We start from the raw sequence: 15,823 nt of genomic DNA, 5'->3' as shown, positions 1-15,823 counted from the left end.
AGAAGCAGCCTGAACTCTAAAGCTCTTCCCCCCATTTGTAAAAGTCTAAACACTGGGAGTAGGGGAGCAGGTGTATGGGGAGTAACAGCAAGAGATCAAAGGTCCCTGAGCAAAAAAGCAAGACATGTTTCCAGATGGGATGGTGGTGAGGTGGTCCTGAGAGGGCACAGAAACCTAGAACCCTTGGACCTCAAAGGACCTCAAGGAATCATCACAGTAAGGCTGTCAGTACAACCAGGAGACTAAAACTTTGGCAGCTGCTTTCTTAGCTGTAAGTTTCCTGAATCCTGACATCACTCTGGGAGGAAGAAGCATCCCAATAATGACTAAGAAGGGGTTTTCTGCTCATCGGCTCAGATGAGGACTCAGTGTCCAAATGAAGCAGATTTAAAGGAAACAAAGGTTGACATTCTTTGTAAATCTGTCTGAGAACTGAGAGTCGAACCACAGCAGGGTACAGGTACCAAAGGCCGTGCAAAGTGGCAACATGAATGCTATGCTCTCCCTTCCTGCAGCCCCAGTCAGAGACTGAGTAGGCGCCGACCTGCCAGCTTCAGAACAATTCCCGGCCCCAGCCCCTGTCCTGCTGCCTTACCTGGGGAGCAGGTGCTTGCGGCTGACACACAGGGCAGCCTGGTAATCCTGGGTCACACACACTTTGTGAGGGCTGCACTTCACCTTCAGGCAGGGATCCTTGGATGGGTCCAGGGCTGAGGGAATAAGAATAAGAGGGGGGTTAGGAACTCCAGGGAAATCTAATCTCTATTTCTACTCAAATAAACAAGTGGGAAATAAACCAACCATGCATTTGTACTTGCACTGATTTCTGAGGCTGGTGGGGATTAGAATGAAAACGCAAGCCAGGGGGCGTGAATGTCTGTCACACACATCCTCTGACACCTCAGGAGCAACTCCTGTGTGCTGTGGGAGCCGCAGCATCTTCATCTCGGGCAGGAATTACTTTAAAAAATCCTTTAGCATCATACACGGTCCATGGACCAAGAGCTATTTTCCCACTTTGGTTATTTATCTGGTGCTGCTTTTCTTATGACTTCATCCATGCCTAATTTTACTTATTTCCTATAAAAAATCCTTGAGGACAGAGTTCAATAAATACCAACTGTGTGTGAATAACCTATTTTAAGTTTTTGGAGAACTTCAGGATATGTCTGTCAGTTTTGTGCCACACGAAGTTACAACGTAACCGGGGCGGGGTGGGGGGGAGCTTGCACATAAATATTTATTGTGAGAGGGAGAATTAGATAAGGATCATGACGGGCATATAAAATGATAACAGAGCTCAAGAGGAAAATAGAGATCAATTTCCAGGGCAAAGATTAGTGAAGCATTAATATGTGAATTGGATCTTGAAGGATGAGCAGGATTTCGCAAAGCAAAGATAGAAAAAGCAATCTAGGCAGGGGGACCAACACGGCAAATGCAGGGAGGCGTGTTTGGGTGATCATAAGATATTCAATCTGACTATTAAGTGTGGTTTCCAGGAGGCAATAATGAAGGGAAGGAGGGAGTCGATTCAAACAAGTAACTCTGGCAAGGATCTCCAAAGACAGTAGTTCATATATTGTACCATTTTCTAGAATAGGCTGAGCAGCAGGCCCTCGGCTAATCAGCGCTCTGCACGCTGAGGCGCACATGCTCATCACTGGCACAGAAGAGGCCTCAGGGAATTCTCAGCGAAACAAAAGCAATTGTGCCATCTCCCAGCTCCAGGGCCTAAAGCCTATTAGGCAGTAAATCTCTCATAACTGCTTTCCACAGTCAGGGGAGGTGATAGCTCCCCGTGTCCTCCCCACGCAAACATTTGGTTAAACAAATTGGCATCCCGAGCAGGTACAGCAGAACTGCTATAAGTAACACCATGGTCAAACAGACAGACAAAACAAAAAAGAAACGCAGTGGTGCCCTCAGCCACAGGGCTTGCAGCCGTGGTGACTCTCGGCACACACAGGAAGTCATGCAGCCTCTCCTCCTGCCCAGGCCCAGAATCTGAACACCGTCTTCTCCAGATGGCTGCTGAGAATTTCTCAAGGGGCCTGGACACACAACGTCAAAAGGCATTTCTTCTGCAACCTGAACAGCTGAGGGTAGGACCTCTGCTGCAGCAGCGGCAGACAGAAGCCAGGGTGCATCCCCAGGCTGAGTAGGACAGCACCAAGTCTAGGTCCCAGGGGACACCCTGGAGGAGCCATCTCCGACACCTGTAGCTTCACAGAGAGAACAGGCTCCAAGGTAAAGAGGCTGATTCCAGTCCCAGGGTCAGGGTATCCACTCCCAGCTCTTAGGCCACGGCTACCCCTGAGAAGCAAGTGGCAGAGGGCCCTGCGCCTGCCCCTAGATTCCCAGGAGGTAGGGATTTCCTGAAACTTTCAGCAAGAGCTTCCTAATCCCAAGTAGAACTCTCTTCGTTGAACAAGAAACCAGAAGGCTGCACAGTCACAGTCTCAGGCCTCTGGTCTTCTCCTGTGCCTTCCCAACCCCTGCCGACCTCGGAGCCACAGCACAGCTAACTGTGACCTGCTTCCCAAGACACATCCAAAATCAAGTCAATAGTTACAAATGACTACCAGGTAACCATGTCAGCTCTCACGCTTCCATGCAGCACCACAGGATGAAGACTCACACATTCAAGAGAATTGGAGACTAGACCACTGGCAGCCCAGCCACAGGTCCCAGGTAAGGTGTTTTCCCCCGTGCCAAGAGCTGTAGCAGAGAACTCAGGACTTTCACCTGAGTGGGTCTCAGAGTCAGAGAATAGCAGCCTGGCCTAGGGTGACAGGTGTCATAATCTGCAGGACTACATGACAAGCTTTATGGCAGAATCTGAGCTTCCTTTCGCTTCTGGTCTGAATGGCTAGTGGAACGTGCATCAGCCAAGCACAGCAGAGAAGAGCACAGGCTCGAGGGCTCTGCTGCTTACTAACCGTTCTATACCTCAGTTTCCTCTCCTATACAAAGGGAATAATAACAGCACCTACTACTGCTTGTTGGCTGTCACGAATATTAAATGAGTTAGCATCCATAAGTCCTCAGGACAGACCTGGTACATGTTAGGTACCTTGTATGTATTTGTTAAGATTTTCTGTATTTTGTCTTTTGTTCCATAGTAAACAACAAGCCCTCATAATAACAAGTTAACACTCACTGGGGCTTCTGAGGTGCAGGCAATAAATTGAGCCTCTAACTGGATTGCCACATTTGGTCTTCACAGCCACCTCAGGAGGCAGCTTCTGTTAATGTGCCCATTTTATAAATAAAGGTCTCAAAAAGAAATTGCTGATGAGAGAGACGCAGAGGGTATTTGCACACCTGGTTTGTTGACTCCAGAACCCAAACTCCTCACCACCGTGTATATGCCACCAGCATGAGAACCACTCAGAATCTTCTTTAAAAAGTTGATTGATGGCACCATACTCTTGAGAGGACTTCAGGGCAGAATGAGGCTTCTGGGTCAGTGTAAGGGGCAGCCAGTATCCAGTGCTACAGAAGCCGAGCCTCCACAACCTCTCAGTGTGCCCCACACGGCTGGGTCACCAGCTCAGACTATCAGCCACAGTGTGGGGCACCTAGCCTTGGAAACCTAAGCCCTCTGCCTCCTCTCCCTGAATGCAGCAACACCCCAGCTGAGTCAACTGAAGCATGGTCAGGTCAATTTTGTTTCTGCAGCCTTGCCATCTGTCATCCTACCATTAGGCTAACTGCTACAGATCATCACTCCAATTCTGGAAGGGACCATTTCTTAGAAAACAACAACAACAACAAAGAAAACCTCTGATCAAAAATAGTAATAAATAAAAACTGTCAGTTATTTAACTCTGTACACATACTTAATGATTTTCATATAGAAATCCAGTCTGCTAAAAATCAATTACTAGGATCTGAATACTTCAAACACATATGCAAATTATTTAGAGTAAATGAACTTCGCAGAACAACAAAACAGTAACAAATCAAGCTGTCAGCATTTGTTTAATCACCTCAACATATTGCGTTTTGGAAAACAGCCACATTAGGATTGAAAAGGGACAAGGAATGTGCCATCTCCACTGAAGGCAGGCCTCCAAATATACACTTTCCCTAGCAGCCCCAAGGCTCACAGTGAAACACCTGAAAGGTACCCAGCACCCTACTAGACAGGGCCATGGGGCTCCACTTTCTGAAGGGAAGGGTAAGAGATCAGAATAATAAGTGACATTTGACAGGCCTTTAACAAGGTGGGGGAAACGGCACCTGCAAAAAGATAGGGTGAGAGAGCTGAGTGTGAGAACCCCAAGCAGGGTCCAGGCTGCCTTGCTGTGGTGCTAATGATATCCTGAAGGCTGTGTTCCAAATTTCAGTCTCTCTCTCAGCAACAAGACAGCAAGCCCCAGAAAACAGTAAAGCTCTATGTCTCCTCCACCTCCTTTATCACAATACCCGTAGGACTACTCAAGAGGACCTAACCAAGATCCTGGGCCCATCTCTCACAGAGCAGTTACCCACGCCCAAATGTTAATTCATCTTTCTTGCCCATACCCATAAACCACCCCAAGGGTCAACTGGCCAATGGCACATGGCCAATTATTTTTTCAAAGTAATTTTTACAAAAACTTTCTCAAAGAAAACAACAACTAATGATGAAGTAATTTAAAGAGAGATTTATTGAGCTGAAAAGCATTGAATTCAAAAGCCAGTTAATCACTGGCTCTGTGTATGTTTTTTAATTAATTTTATTTTTTTTAAGCACACAGCTTGGTCTCAATTAAGGTGGTGATATTTTAATTATCTTAATTGTTTTTGAACTTGTTTTTCAGTTCAACGAGTTATTTTTTAATTAGCTACATTGATTTTAATATTCTGAATCAAGCCTTTCCCCTCTCCTCAGGCACATCTTATTGGTTAATTGGCAAAAGCTTGTGATATCTGGAACACCAGAGTTTGACACCACCTCAGCGATGCTTAGATGAGAAGAAGGTGCCTCCATTTTGTGGGCTGGTCACCTAAGGGAATCCACACAGGCTTGTGAGGACTCACATTTGCAGAGCACCATTCAGTGTGAGGCATCTGGCTGCAGGCCTAAGATGCCAGTTCTGCTCTCCACGGGCTCACAGTGAAACACAGGAGACAGGCTAGGTACCTAATTTAGCCTTTCAGGGGGACAGATGAAATGTCCTGAACAAACAGGCATCCACAGAAAAGCAGGTTTTAACCAGGTAACAGGATGAGGAAGAACTTTTCAGGCAAAAACTTTCTCTCTTTCCAGGGGTTAAATTAGAAATTTGGAGGAAGCAAAACATTTCACTGGGCTGGCAGCAGGCTGGGAGCAGGGGTGGTATGTGATAAAACTGGAGAGGGAGCTGACATGGTCACAGGTGGCTTAGAAACTCCAGGGACAACTCTGCCTCCATGTTCCACAGTGACTTCAGTCCAATGTGGTACAACCTGGTGACCTTTGACACACCCTCCTACTCCCCAAAAGTGGGGGAGATCACTGTGAAGAGGGAACCCTATCTATGCAGTTTACAGAGAAAGTGGCACTTTGATAAGAATAGACAGGCTGCACACACTTATCCAACTTTTGCTACGTCCTCAAGTGGTGTTTCCTCAGTGGGTGCACTTGCAGGGAGGCTGGAGGGCCCCTTTCCCCCTCCCAGGAAACTGCCTGTTCCCTCTCCCTGGGGACATCAAGCCACACAGGATTCTGGGAGGCAACAAGCCTCCCTGCTGAGACCAATAATCAAAAAATTTCTCTAAAGCAGCTGTCTGAACTCATGGTCCACTCTGGCGACTCTCAGAAGCTTCTTTAGACAAAAGGCCATTCAATTTGCAAAAAGTCCACAAACTAATGATGGCCTGTTGTCTCCTCCTTGCTTTTAAGAGTGCCCTCTGCCTGAGTCATGCACACCCAAGGTTCACTGGAAGAGCAGACCCTCCCAGTGAATCATTAGGAGTGACTTACATGACTGACAAAGAAATTACTTTGAACTGTGAAAACCTCACCAAGCTCAGATCCCATCCCGCACATGTATCACTGCTTGTCTGTCCCCATGGTAACCTGTGCACACATCTTGCCTTCCCCATCTCCAGAGGGGCTTGTTTACCAGCTGACGACAGAGCCTCATGGAATACAAAATAAGAGATTCTGCCCATAGGATTTTGCTGTAACCAGGGAAGAATGGCAGCTTGGAAAGCTCCTTCACTCTTCCCAGCTTTCATAGTCAGAGGTTGGCCAAGTTCTCTGGGGCCTAATGAAGAGGCCTACTGGCCACGCTTCTAGATAGGGCAGACAGCTGAGTGACAGAAAGGCTGAACATGTGTGTCCAAGGACTGAGGATGAGGCTGCGGGTGGACAAGGACAGACAGGGTAAAAACGATGTACCTGACCAAAGGGACCCTGCCTGGGAAGAGACCTTTTCCTTCTCCTTTAAAAAGAAAGACTAAGGACACCTTTATTTCTGTGTCAAAACCCAAAGAATATTCTCTGTTGTATTATTAGGAGGAACTGGGGTATAAACTGATAACAGCTTTTTCTGTTAACTTCTTTTTTTTTTTTTTTTTGGAGACAGAGTCTCACTTTATTGTCCTTGGTAGAGTGCTATGGCATCACAGCTCACAGCAACCTCCAACCTCTGGGCTTAGGCGATTCTCCTGCCTCAGCCTCCCAAGTAGCTGGGACTACAGGCACCCGCCGATAACAGCTTTTTCTGGAGAGCAATTTTTCAGTCATGCATTAAATGGTTAAATATAGGTAGATGGGTAGATAGGAGTTCATGCCGTTCTCTCAACTTTTTGGTTTATATGAAAATGTTAATAATAAAAGGAAAGAAGGGGGGGAAATCCTGTGACCCAGCAAGTGAACATACTAGGCAAGGATATCCATCTTAATGGTCCATAATTAGGAGAAATTATAAACAAGTTGAATGTCTGGCAGTCTGCTCAGGCTGCCACAACAGAAATACCACAGACTGGAGGTTTAAACAACAGAAATTTATTTTCTCACACTTCTAGAGGCTGGAAGTCTGAGATGAGGGCCCCAGTGTGGGTGGGCTCTGTGAGGGCCCTCTTCCCAGCTTGCAGGCGGCCAACTTTTGCTACGTCCCCAAGTGGTGTTTCCTCAGTGCCTGCACTTGCAGGGACGCAGAGTAGGCTCTCTGATTTCTCCTCATAGACAGACACTAACCCTACCCGAGGCCCTGCTTTTTTGACCTCTTTTAATGTTAATTACTTCTGTAGGGGCCCCATTGCCAAATAAAGCCACAGTGGGGGTTTGAGCTTCAACACAGGAGTTTGAGGAGTTCAAGAACATTTAGTCTGTAGGAGCAATGGTTAATTACATAATTGCTTCATGAAATATCACACAGCCATTTTAAAGGAACAAGTAGATGTGCATATACTAACACAGGTGTATGTTTTTTTATAAATTAAGTGAAAATGCAAGTTGAAAAGGAGAAAATTTTGAAAGGGTAAAGTTACTCCCCAGAACAACAAAGCCTTAATAGTAAAGTCAGAACTCACAACCACATCTGTCTATTTCCAAAGGAAGTGTCCTTTCCCTTCCCTTTCCTTTCCTGCTTTCCTTGGAAAGAAGCCTCTACCCTAGGCAGGCACCAGGGCACTCAGTTTCTCCTGAGTCCCCTCTACCTCCTGAGGCTATCCCTGCAACCATCTGTGAACAAATTCTGAGCCCCCTAAGACCCAGGCTATCCCTGCAACCATCTGTGAACAAATTCACACCCCCTAAGACCCAGGCTAACACAACTGCTGTTTTCTGCAAACACCACCTGCAGAAGGCACAATTTCCTTCATCCTAGATAATCTTGACTGTAGCAAAGAGACAATGACAGGTCATGACCATAACCAGGGCTGCCAGAGCAAGTGTGCAGCCCTGTGAGATTTGGGCATGTGCTTTGAGACGAAGGAGCTAAGGACTACCTGTGACTGGCTGGAACTAATGACAGTAGCTGGGAAGAGTTTGGCCTCAGTGCTCACATGCAAAGCAAGACATAATGAGCAACCACTGATAAGCTCAACATGGTAATTTACACATCCTGATCATTAGAAGAGGTGTTAAGAGGGGACTGCTAGCCAGCTGTAGAAATGTGCTCCATAAAATCAGCAGCCACAAAATGTTATTAGAGTGGCCAGCCGAGCCTCCCTTCTCAAAGCTATCATCTCACACTCCCCCTGTCCCCCAGATGCCTTGAGATGGTGGAGACAAGGAACCTCATTCAGCATTTCCAATAGGAAATGGAAAGCGGAGTGGGGTGGGGTTGAGTTGGGTAGGGTGGGGTGGGAGTGGGGTGGGGAGAGGAAAGAAGAAGGGGGAAGGGAGCTAAGTAGGAAGGAAGGGGAGGGAGGAGCATTTCATTACAGAATGTGTTGCCTAATTAGGGGGCTGATGATGGAGACAATGACATCCACCAACCTAGAGAATAATGTACTACTATTCTCATTAAACAATAAAGAAACTGATACAGAGATCAGTTTGTTTTTAATGTACCAACTAGTAATGATACAGGGATTTTAAGTAACCTGTTTGTGGTCACACAGTCATTGAGTCTAAACTTCAATCTTGGTAAGTCTCACACCGAAACTGATCTGTGGAACCACTAGGCCACTAGTGAAAATAACTTATGACAGGGACAGAGGTGTCAACAAGCAGCCACACATCCAATCCATCTCTCCACCCCAGCCCCAAGAGTTATGTTACCATAACACAGGAGTTCAAAAAGAACTTCTTACTATGAAAAAGACCATTGCTATCAAAAATCAAAGCCAGACTATTGGATATCTGAACAAGCTTTAAATTTGCTGAAAATTTGCTTTAAAGCTGAAATTTGCTTTAAAGTCAATGCTGCTGCCCAGTGAACTTAAGTCACTCTGGCTCCTTCACTGAGGGCTTTCTGTGTGCACATGGTCCATTCCACTGATGAGCAGATGGCAGGAGACCAGGTGGCAACACGGGATGGGGTGGCATGGACAAGAGCACCTGAGAATAGCCTCAGCTCTCAGAGGGACAAGACGCCATCCACAGAGAAGTCTTATCCTTATCATCCATCAAAATGGCCAGGATTTATTAAAATGTCTTAATAGTAAAAGTACTTGGGTTCTAGTTCATTATAATTGATGTAAATTATTCATAAGACATTTATGAACAAAGGAGAAACATTCAAAACACAGAAGAACTAATTCTATAACCTAGGAGAATAAGATGGCATAAAGAGCATGATAAAAATCAAGTACTTCCAGGAAAAAGATATACTTAAAAGATCACTGTGGCTCATAAAGTCTATCTTTTGTACCTATGTTTCATTTTAATGTAACTGAAATTCCCATAAAATATGGAGCTCTTTCCAGATCAAAGGTATCCAGAGAACTAACTTTTTTTTTAGTGTTAAGTATTCTACCATCATCCCTCAGCCATGGTTATTGACCATGTAAAGATGAGGAAACTCAGCAACTCCAAGAATTTCCCTACAATTTCTAGTGTACCTATAAGAGCCTAACAGTTTGGATCAGAGAACTGTAGATTTGAGAGGAAAGGCTCAGCTGTGCCACTTCTTGCCTAGGTGAAATCCTCATGGGCTACTCAACTCTAGAGGAGTCACATGCAAACAGATCTACTTGATATGACGTTGTGAGGATCTGATGGGATGCTGCATGAAAGTTATTGAGCACAGGGCCCAGCATATAGCACATGCTCAGTTACCATCCTAATCACACTTACCAGCTCTTTATAGCTTGCTCCCAAAATACAGAAAATGGATGTCCACCAAAGGCAAGGGACATTTCCCAGACCCAAGATCCTAGAGCCATAATTCTATTTAGTCTTGCCAATCTCAAAATGGCAGACTCCTCTTGAGAAGAAGGAACATTAAAACTTCTTTTTGAACATTGAACTCAGGAACCACATTATCCAGAACACTTCTACTGATTCACCAAATCCATAGCACTGCTAAAACCATCATATAACTAAGCCAACTATGTATCTCTAACAGAGCCATATTCTGCCTAGTCTCCTCCCAAAGATTAGAAGAGCTGGGAATGAAAGATGAACATCCTTTTTTTCATAAGTTATGTACATTAAGATCATAAAAAAAGTAGAAAAGTAGAAAAAGTACAAAAGCCTTGTGCATAAACCTAAATGTCATACTATGTCGTTTGGGTTTTTTTTGTTTTTGAGAGAAGAGCTTTAGGTTTTGAAAAGTCTCTGTTGGAGAGTCATAGAGTTTGAGTGTTAAGATGTCCTAAGAGCCAACATTCAAGTCTCCTTTGTAAAAGACTAGATTAAGAAGAGTCTGGTTAAGGGAAAAGGATCTGGCAAACATTGCTGATTTAAGCAGACAAAGGCCTGAGTTCAGGGAGCGTGGTAATGTAGGCAGGTCTGATATAGGAAGCTGGTGCACTCTGATCCTCGGTCTTCTGTCCTGTCCTATAGAGCTTAGCAGAAGCAGGTGATAACTACAACCAGAACAGTAAAGTCTTCAGGAAAAACCTGCCCCAGATTAGGGACACGGATGCTCAAATGACCTCTCAGAGCCTCAAATGAAGTGTCACTTTCATAGCCTGGCATCCTACGGAGCAGAACTTCAGTGCAGAGCTCTGGTAGGCAACAGGTGTTCATTCATGGCCACCACCAAAAAGCCTAAACCCCAGCTGAGGAAAGGGAAACCAGCAGTCCCACACCAGACGTGTCCAACACAGCACACACTCCCCCCTCTTTTTCTTATGTTCCCACAATCTAATCTAATTCTTCCTTCTCAGACTATACGGCAGCCTATGCAGAATGCAAATCTACAGCTGGATATCCCTGAGGCATCTATTTTACTAGGAGGTCAGTAATTTTTAATTTTTTTATATTAAAGCAATCACTGATCTATTATGGAACAAAATGCAAAATTTATATAAACTTGTATAGGACAGACTTCAAGAAGGTATGTTTCACGGTGGTTGCTGCCCCTGAACCTCAGAACAGCTGCTTGCTCTTACTTGCCCTTAGGGGCTCTTTGGTAGGAAAGTTTGAGAAGTGTTGAAGGGTCCTAGAATGAAGTAGAGCTCTCCAGAGTACTATTACCTAAAGTAGAAAATCAATACCAGTAAAAGGACACACAAGGAATCCTCATGAACAAATTGTTCATTCTTGTGGGACCAGAAAGCAGCTCCCATTAAATCCAATTATAAAAATGTATCCCATGCTCCCTGAAATAGATTTTCATGTCATCTCTTCCCAGGGATCTCTATCCCACAGATGAAAAGTCCCAGGATTTTTCTAGAGAACTGATCCTGCATAATCCAAAGCTTTTGAGGGGAGAGCTTGCTAAGTGCCGAGCACTGGGTGAGGTATATGAAGGAGCTACAAGCATCTGCAGTTCCCTAGGTATAAATATCAAAATTAAAACCGTTATTGCTTTCATCCCTCCCACTGTTAATCTTTTGGAAACACATGGCTATGGATTTATGAACGAGTAATCAAACACTGTTCATTTCCAAGCCCTTTCTTTCTCCAATTTGGGCAGCTTCATTTCTGCTTCCTTGGGAACCATCCCAAGGTTATAAAATTCCATTTCTCAACTGACAACACTGAAGTAATCATGGTAAAATTAGTGTTTCCTAAAACTGGGGTTTCTTCGGTCATCTGCTCTAAGAAACCATCTCAAGCTTAAAGAAGGATGGCTGCATCTCCCATTGTGGGGTTTTGTGAGTGTTGTATCATTTAAGTCTTGTGTATTCTTCTTGTCCCTTGGTTTTCTGCATCCCAGGCAATGCAATCTTTGCTAAAAATACTTCATCACATTGCATCCCAATAAGCTAAGCAATTCACAGTTCCAACCTTGCCCACAACCAGACTCTCTTTCCTATCTTTCCACCAATGTACCACTCAGTGGCTAATTACCTCCCTTACATTAGTCTAAGATAAGGTCTATTGTGCTAAAGTAAAACATAACTCAGGGCTAACGTGCACAGGGAAGACAGATGCAACCATAATTAATGGGCAAATACCAACGGGGCTTCCAAGGATAAGTATGAAACAAATGCAAGAGTAAAATCTTTCTTTTTCTGTTTTGTAGCAACAAATACCGAGCACACCACTGATAAGACAGAGCAGGGAGAAGATCATCTTTGAGTACCATAATGGCTGCAAAATTCTTTCCTCCATAGGAGAGGGGTTGATATTCTAGGTTTTATAAAATTACAGATTTTTTTTTTTAAAAAAAGTTCTCTTCCAGAATTTAGTTCCCACTCTCTGTCTATATTCTCCTCATCATCCAGTATTTATCTTACCTTCAATCACGTTTGACAATTCATAAACCCTCCAACATCTGGTGTGCTTTCATGCCTCTTGAGCCAAGCCTGTACTGTCTGATGCAAAATCCCATTCCATTCTTACAACCAGCTTACGAGGCCAATATTATTTCCACTTGACAGGAGAGGAAACAAAATTAGAACCTGCCAAAGATCATGCAGATAATAAGTGGCCAATTGGGATGTAACTCCAAGTTCATCTAAAGCCAGTCAAAGCCTCTGGAGACCAGAGATAGTGTCTATCCTCTTCAAAACTGCACACCCCTCTCCCGAAACAGTGTCTGGAATATCCTAGGGGCTCAATAACAGTTGTTGATCCAGGTCCAAGGGCTTAACTACCATGAAGCTGAGGACCAAATCAGGCTACCATTTCTGAACCCCATTTCTACCATTCTGAACCCCCTCTCCTAAAACAGTATCTGGAATATCACAGGGCTCAATAACAGCTGTTGATCCCAGGTCCAAGAGCTTAACCACCACTCTAGTCTGCACCATGAGGCCATGGACCAAGTCTGGCTACCATTTCTGAACCCCAGGTTCTCTGAGATGTCTGCTCCAGAGGACATGCTCAGTTAATGCTGAATAAACTGTACAAGGGTCATCTCTGTGTGGACCTAAAAACCTGAGATTTCTAGGTCCGAAAGATTTGAGCTGCAAGAGTCCCTAGAGCATCTCCAGGCCAACACACTCATTTTTAACATAGAAAATACTTTAATTCATTCATTCAACAAACATTTATAAAACTCATTTTATATCTCAAGTACTATTATAAGCACTGGGCAATGAAAGATCATTAAGACAGACTTAAGGAACTTACATTCTAGTAGAGAGATGTTAAGAAAGAAAAGAAAGGAGGGAGGGAGAGGAAAGAAGAAATAGAGAAGGAAGAGAAATAAGAAGAAAGCATTGGATGATAAGAACTAAGCAGATAAAAGAATGATGCAATAGAGCAGTGGTTCTCAACCTGTGGGTCGCAACCCACAGGAACTATATTAAAGGGTCGCTGCATTAGGAAGGAACCACTACAATAGAGATTCTTGGGTGGTCACTCGAGGTTGAGAGGTCAGAAAAAACCTCTCTGAGGAGATAACATGTAAGCCATAGTCTGACAAGAAAGAGCCAGCCTTTTGAAGGTCATTTAAAGACTACTTCAGGAGAGAGACTGCAAAGACCCCAAGGTGGGAAAAGGCCCTACAGTGTTGGATAAAGGGACAGGACTTAACAGACCTCATGACTTTTCCAAATACACACATTGAGGTAGGACAAGGACTTAATTGTAGAAAGACTGAATCTCCAAGGTATAATCTTAGAGCAATGAGTCTGCAGGTATCTGAGCGACAGGTGATGTCTGTCTGAGATGCTGCAACACCCCCATGCCACCTTGCTCCAGACCTGCACTCATCTCCATGATCACCATCATGCTGTGAATGATCTGGGCTCTGCTTCAACACAGGGTCCTGACTGACCACTGCTCAAGGGGCCAAAGCCAAAGGGAACAGTCTGCAGAAACTCCAGATCTCAAATTTCCTGGACAGTCTTTCCTTTATAAGCAAGTCATCAATACATGTAATATGGATTATGTAGAAAGGCCAATGGGGTGTGAACTTTGCAGGCTACACAGAGCTAATTCCACACCTGAGCTCAGCTTCTTGGGTACAGTGTGGCCTCAGGAAATTAAGCAGCTTCTCTGAGCTGTAAAGGGGAGTAGCAACACCTCGCTTACGTAGTGGTTAAGAGACTGGAAGAGACGTGACACATGCTTAGCACTGATCCCAGCAAGACCTCAGTAATGTTAGTTTCAACTTTCCGCAGTGATTCTTCTGAAGTGTTCCTGAGGGTTGCAACAGTCCATCTCCTTTTCCTCTCCAGATTTTTCCACCAGGTCATCTTTAGGCTGAAGCACAACCCTGCAATCACCTTGCCTCTATTCTCCACTTTCCAGGAGCCCTGCTATGAGCCATCCCTACTGCCAGACTGGCCCCATCCTCCATCGGAAGCCCCCCACCCAGGGTGAAGCCCCCTCTTAGTGGGCCTGAACCCCACCCTCACACATCCCCAAAGCAGATACCTGATCCCTCCACTCTGTCTCTATCACTGCCCAGCCAACCAACGTGGGGAAAAGTAAAAGATGGATTGACTCCCTCTGCTCAGTGAGGTCAGGTTCAAAAGTGACACCTGGCACTCCACAGACATAAGGCACAGGTAAAAAGAAGAGGGTTAATGATGAAATACGGAGATTCCCTTTCCTCCAAATACTCCCTCCTCATGCAAATGTGTAACAGAGATTTTTGGCAGAAGATCCCACAAGCTGGAACTAAACCAGCCATCAGGCCTTTTGTGATCCTGAAAAAGCTAATGAGAAGATGTGTTTCTGTGTAATTCAAACAGTATCCATTTCATGCCCAATCGTTTTTTAAATGGGCAACAAATCTCCCTAGTGTGCTCCTTTCTCAGACAAACAAAAGCTCTGTCTGGTCTCTTTGTGAGCCCTGTCCAGTCAACAAGGGCAAGAGGCCCTGGACACTGATTCAAAGCCCCATCCGGTGGGCAGACCCGCCAGGCCTTTTCCCTCCCTTTCCATGAGCTTCTGTTACTGTAAGCCAAGTCACAGTCCAGAATCTCAAACTCACACTGATGAAGTAGGCTGATATTTACCTGGTTTCTAAAGAGCAAGCTGACAACTTTGCAGACTCTGTTTACCACTGTTTCAGGCAATAGCACTACAGGTGGAGTATGACAAAACTCTGCCAAAGCATCAGATTTCCCCGCCCCACAAAGCTAGGGGCCTGAGGGGTGCGCTCACAGCTCCTCACTCACTAGGGGAATAGGGCAGTGCCTCTGCACTCAAGAATGGTGGGACGGTGTCAAAGTGACCACCAGGTGTTGCTGCAAAAATGAAGTGACTTGCTGGAGGTGGTCTGCCATGCTCAGCTGGCACCTGCCATCCTGGCTTTCCAGGGTCATAGACTCCACTTTAACCCATTCCTTTCTATCTCTCCACCGAGTCTGCCTGTTCATCTCACGGGGCATAGTTCCTTATGGGAACACCTCTCCACAGCAACCCCTCCCATCTTTTGACTTCAAAAGAGAAACCAATAGAGAACAGCGTTTACTCTAAAGTAGTCTGATATCCAACAATTCAGGTATTTTTTTTCTTTTTTATTGAATGGTAACTATGTACATTAATACACTTCTGGGGTACAGTGTGGGGTTTTCACACACAATCCGAAACACTTCCATCAAACTGGTTAACATAGCCTTCATGTCATTTGCTTAGTTATTGTGTTAAAACGTTCATATTCTACTCTTAGAAAAATTCACTTGTACCCTTGCAAGATAAACCTCAGAAGTGATCCCTCTAATCCTCCTTCCTCCACCCATTCCCCCCTCCTCTCTCCCTCCCCCCTCCTCATATTCTTAGGCTGTTATTAGGTTATAGCTTTCATATAAAAGGTATAAATTAATTTCATAATAGGGGTGTGTACATTGGATACTTTTTCTTCCATTCTTGTGATACTTTGCT

At 44.7% G+C, this 15,823-nt stretch overlaps 1 protein-coding gene across 2 annotated transcripts in view; it reads right to left on the bottom strand.

Moving 5' to 3' along the window:
* SPOCK1 (SPARC/osteonectin, cwcv and kazal like domains proteoglycan 1) overlaps positions 1-15,823 on the bottom strand; it is a 504,733-nt gene that overhangs the window by 160,812 nt on the left and 328,098 nt on the right. For both annotated transcript variants that reach the window (XM_012808762.1, XM_003782166.2), the window contains one exon: positions 596-710. In XM_012808762.1, the coding sequence (XP_012664216.1) occupies positions 596-710 (115 nt within the window). The remainder of the gene's footprint in view (positions 1-595; positions 711-15,823) is intronic.

This window comes from Otolemur garnettii, unplaced genomic scaffold (assembly GCF_000181295.1).
Source record: "Otolemur garnettii isolate 467f Iridium unplaced genomic scaffold, OtoGar3 scaffold00003, whole genome shotgun sequence".
Taxonomy (NCBI): Eukaryota; Metazoa; Chordata; class Mammalia; order Primates; family Galagidae; genus Otolemur; species Otolemur garnettii.
Note: the sequence above shows the minus strand (reverse complement) of the source record. Positions and strands in the feature narration are given on the sequence as shown.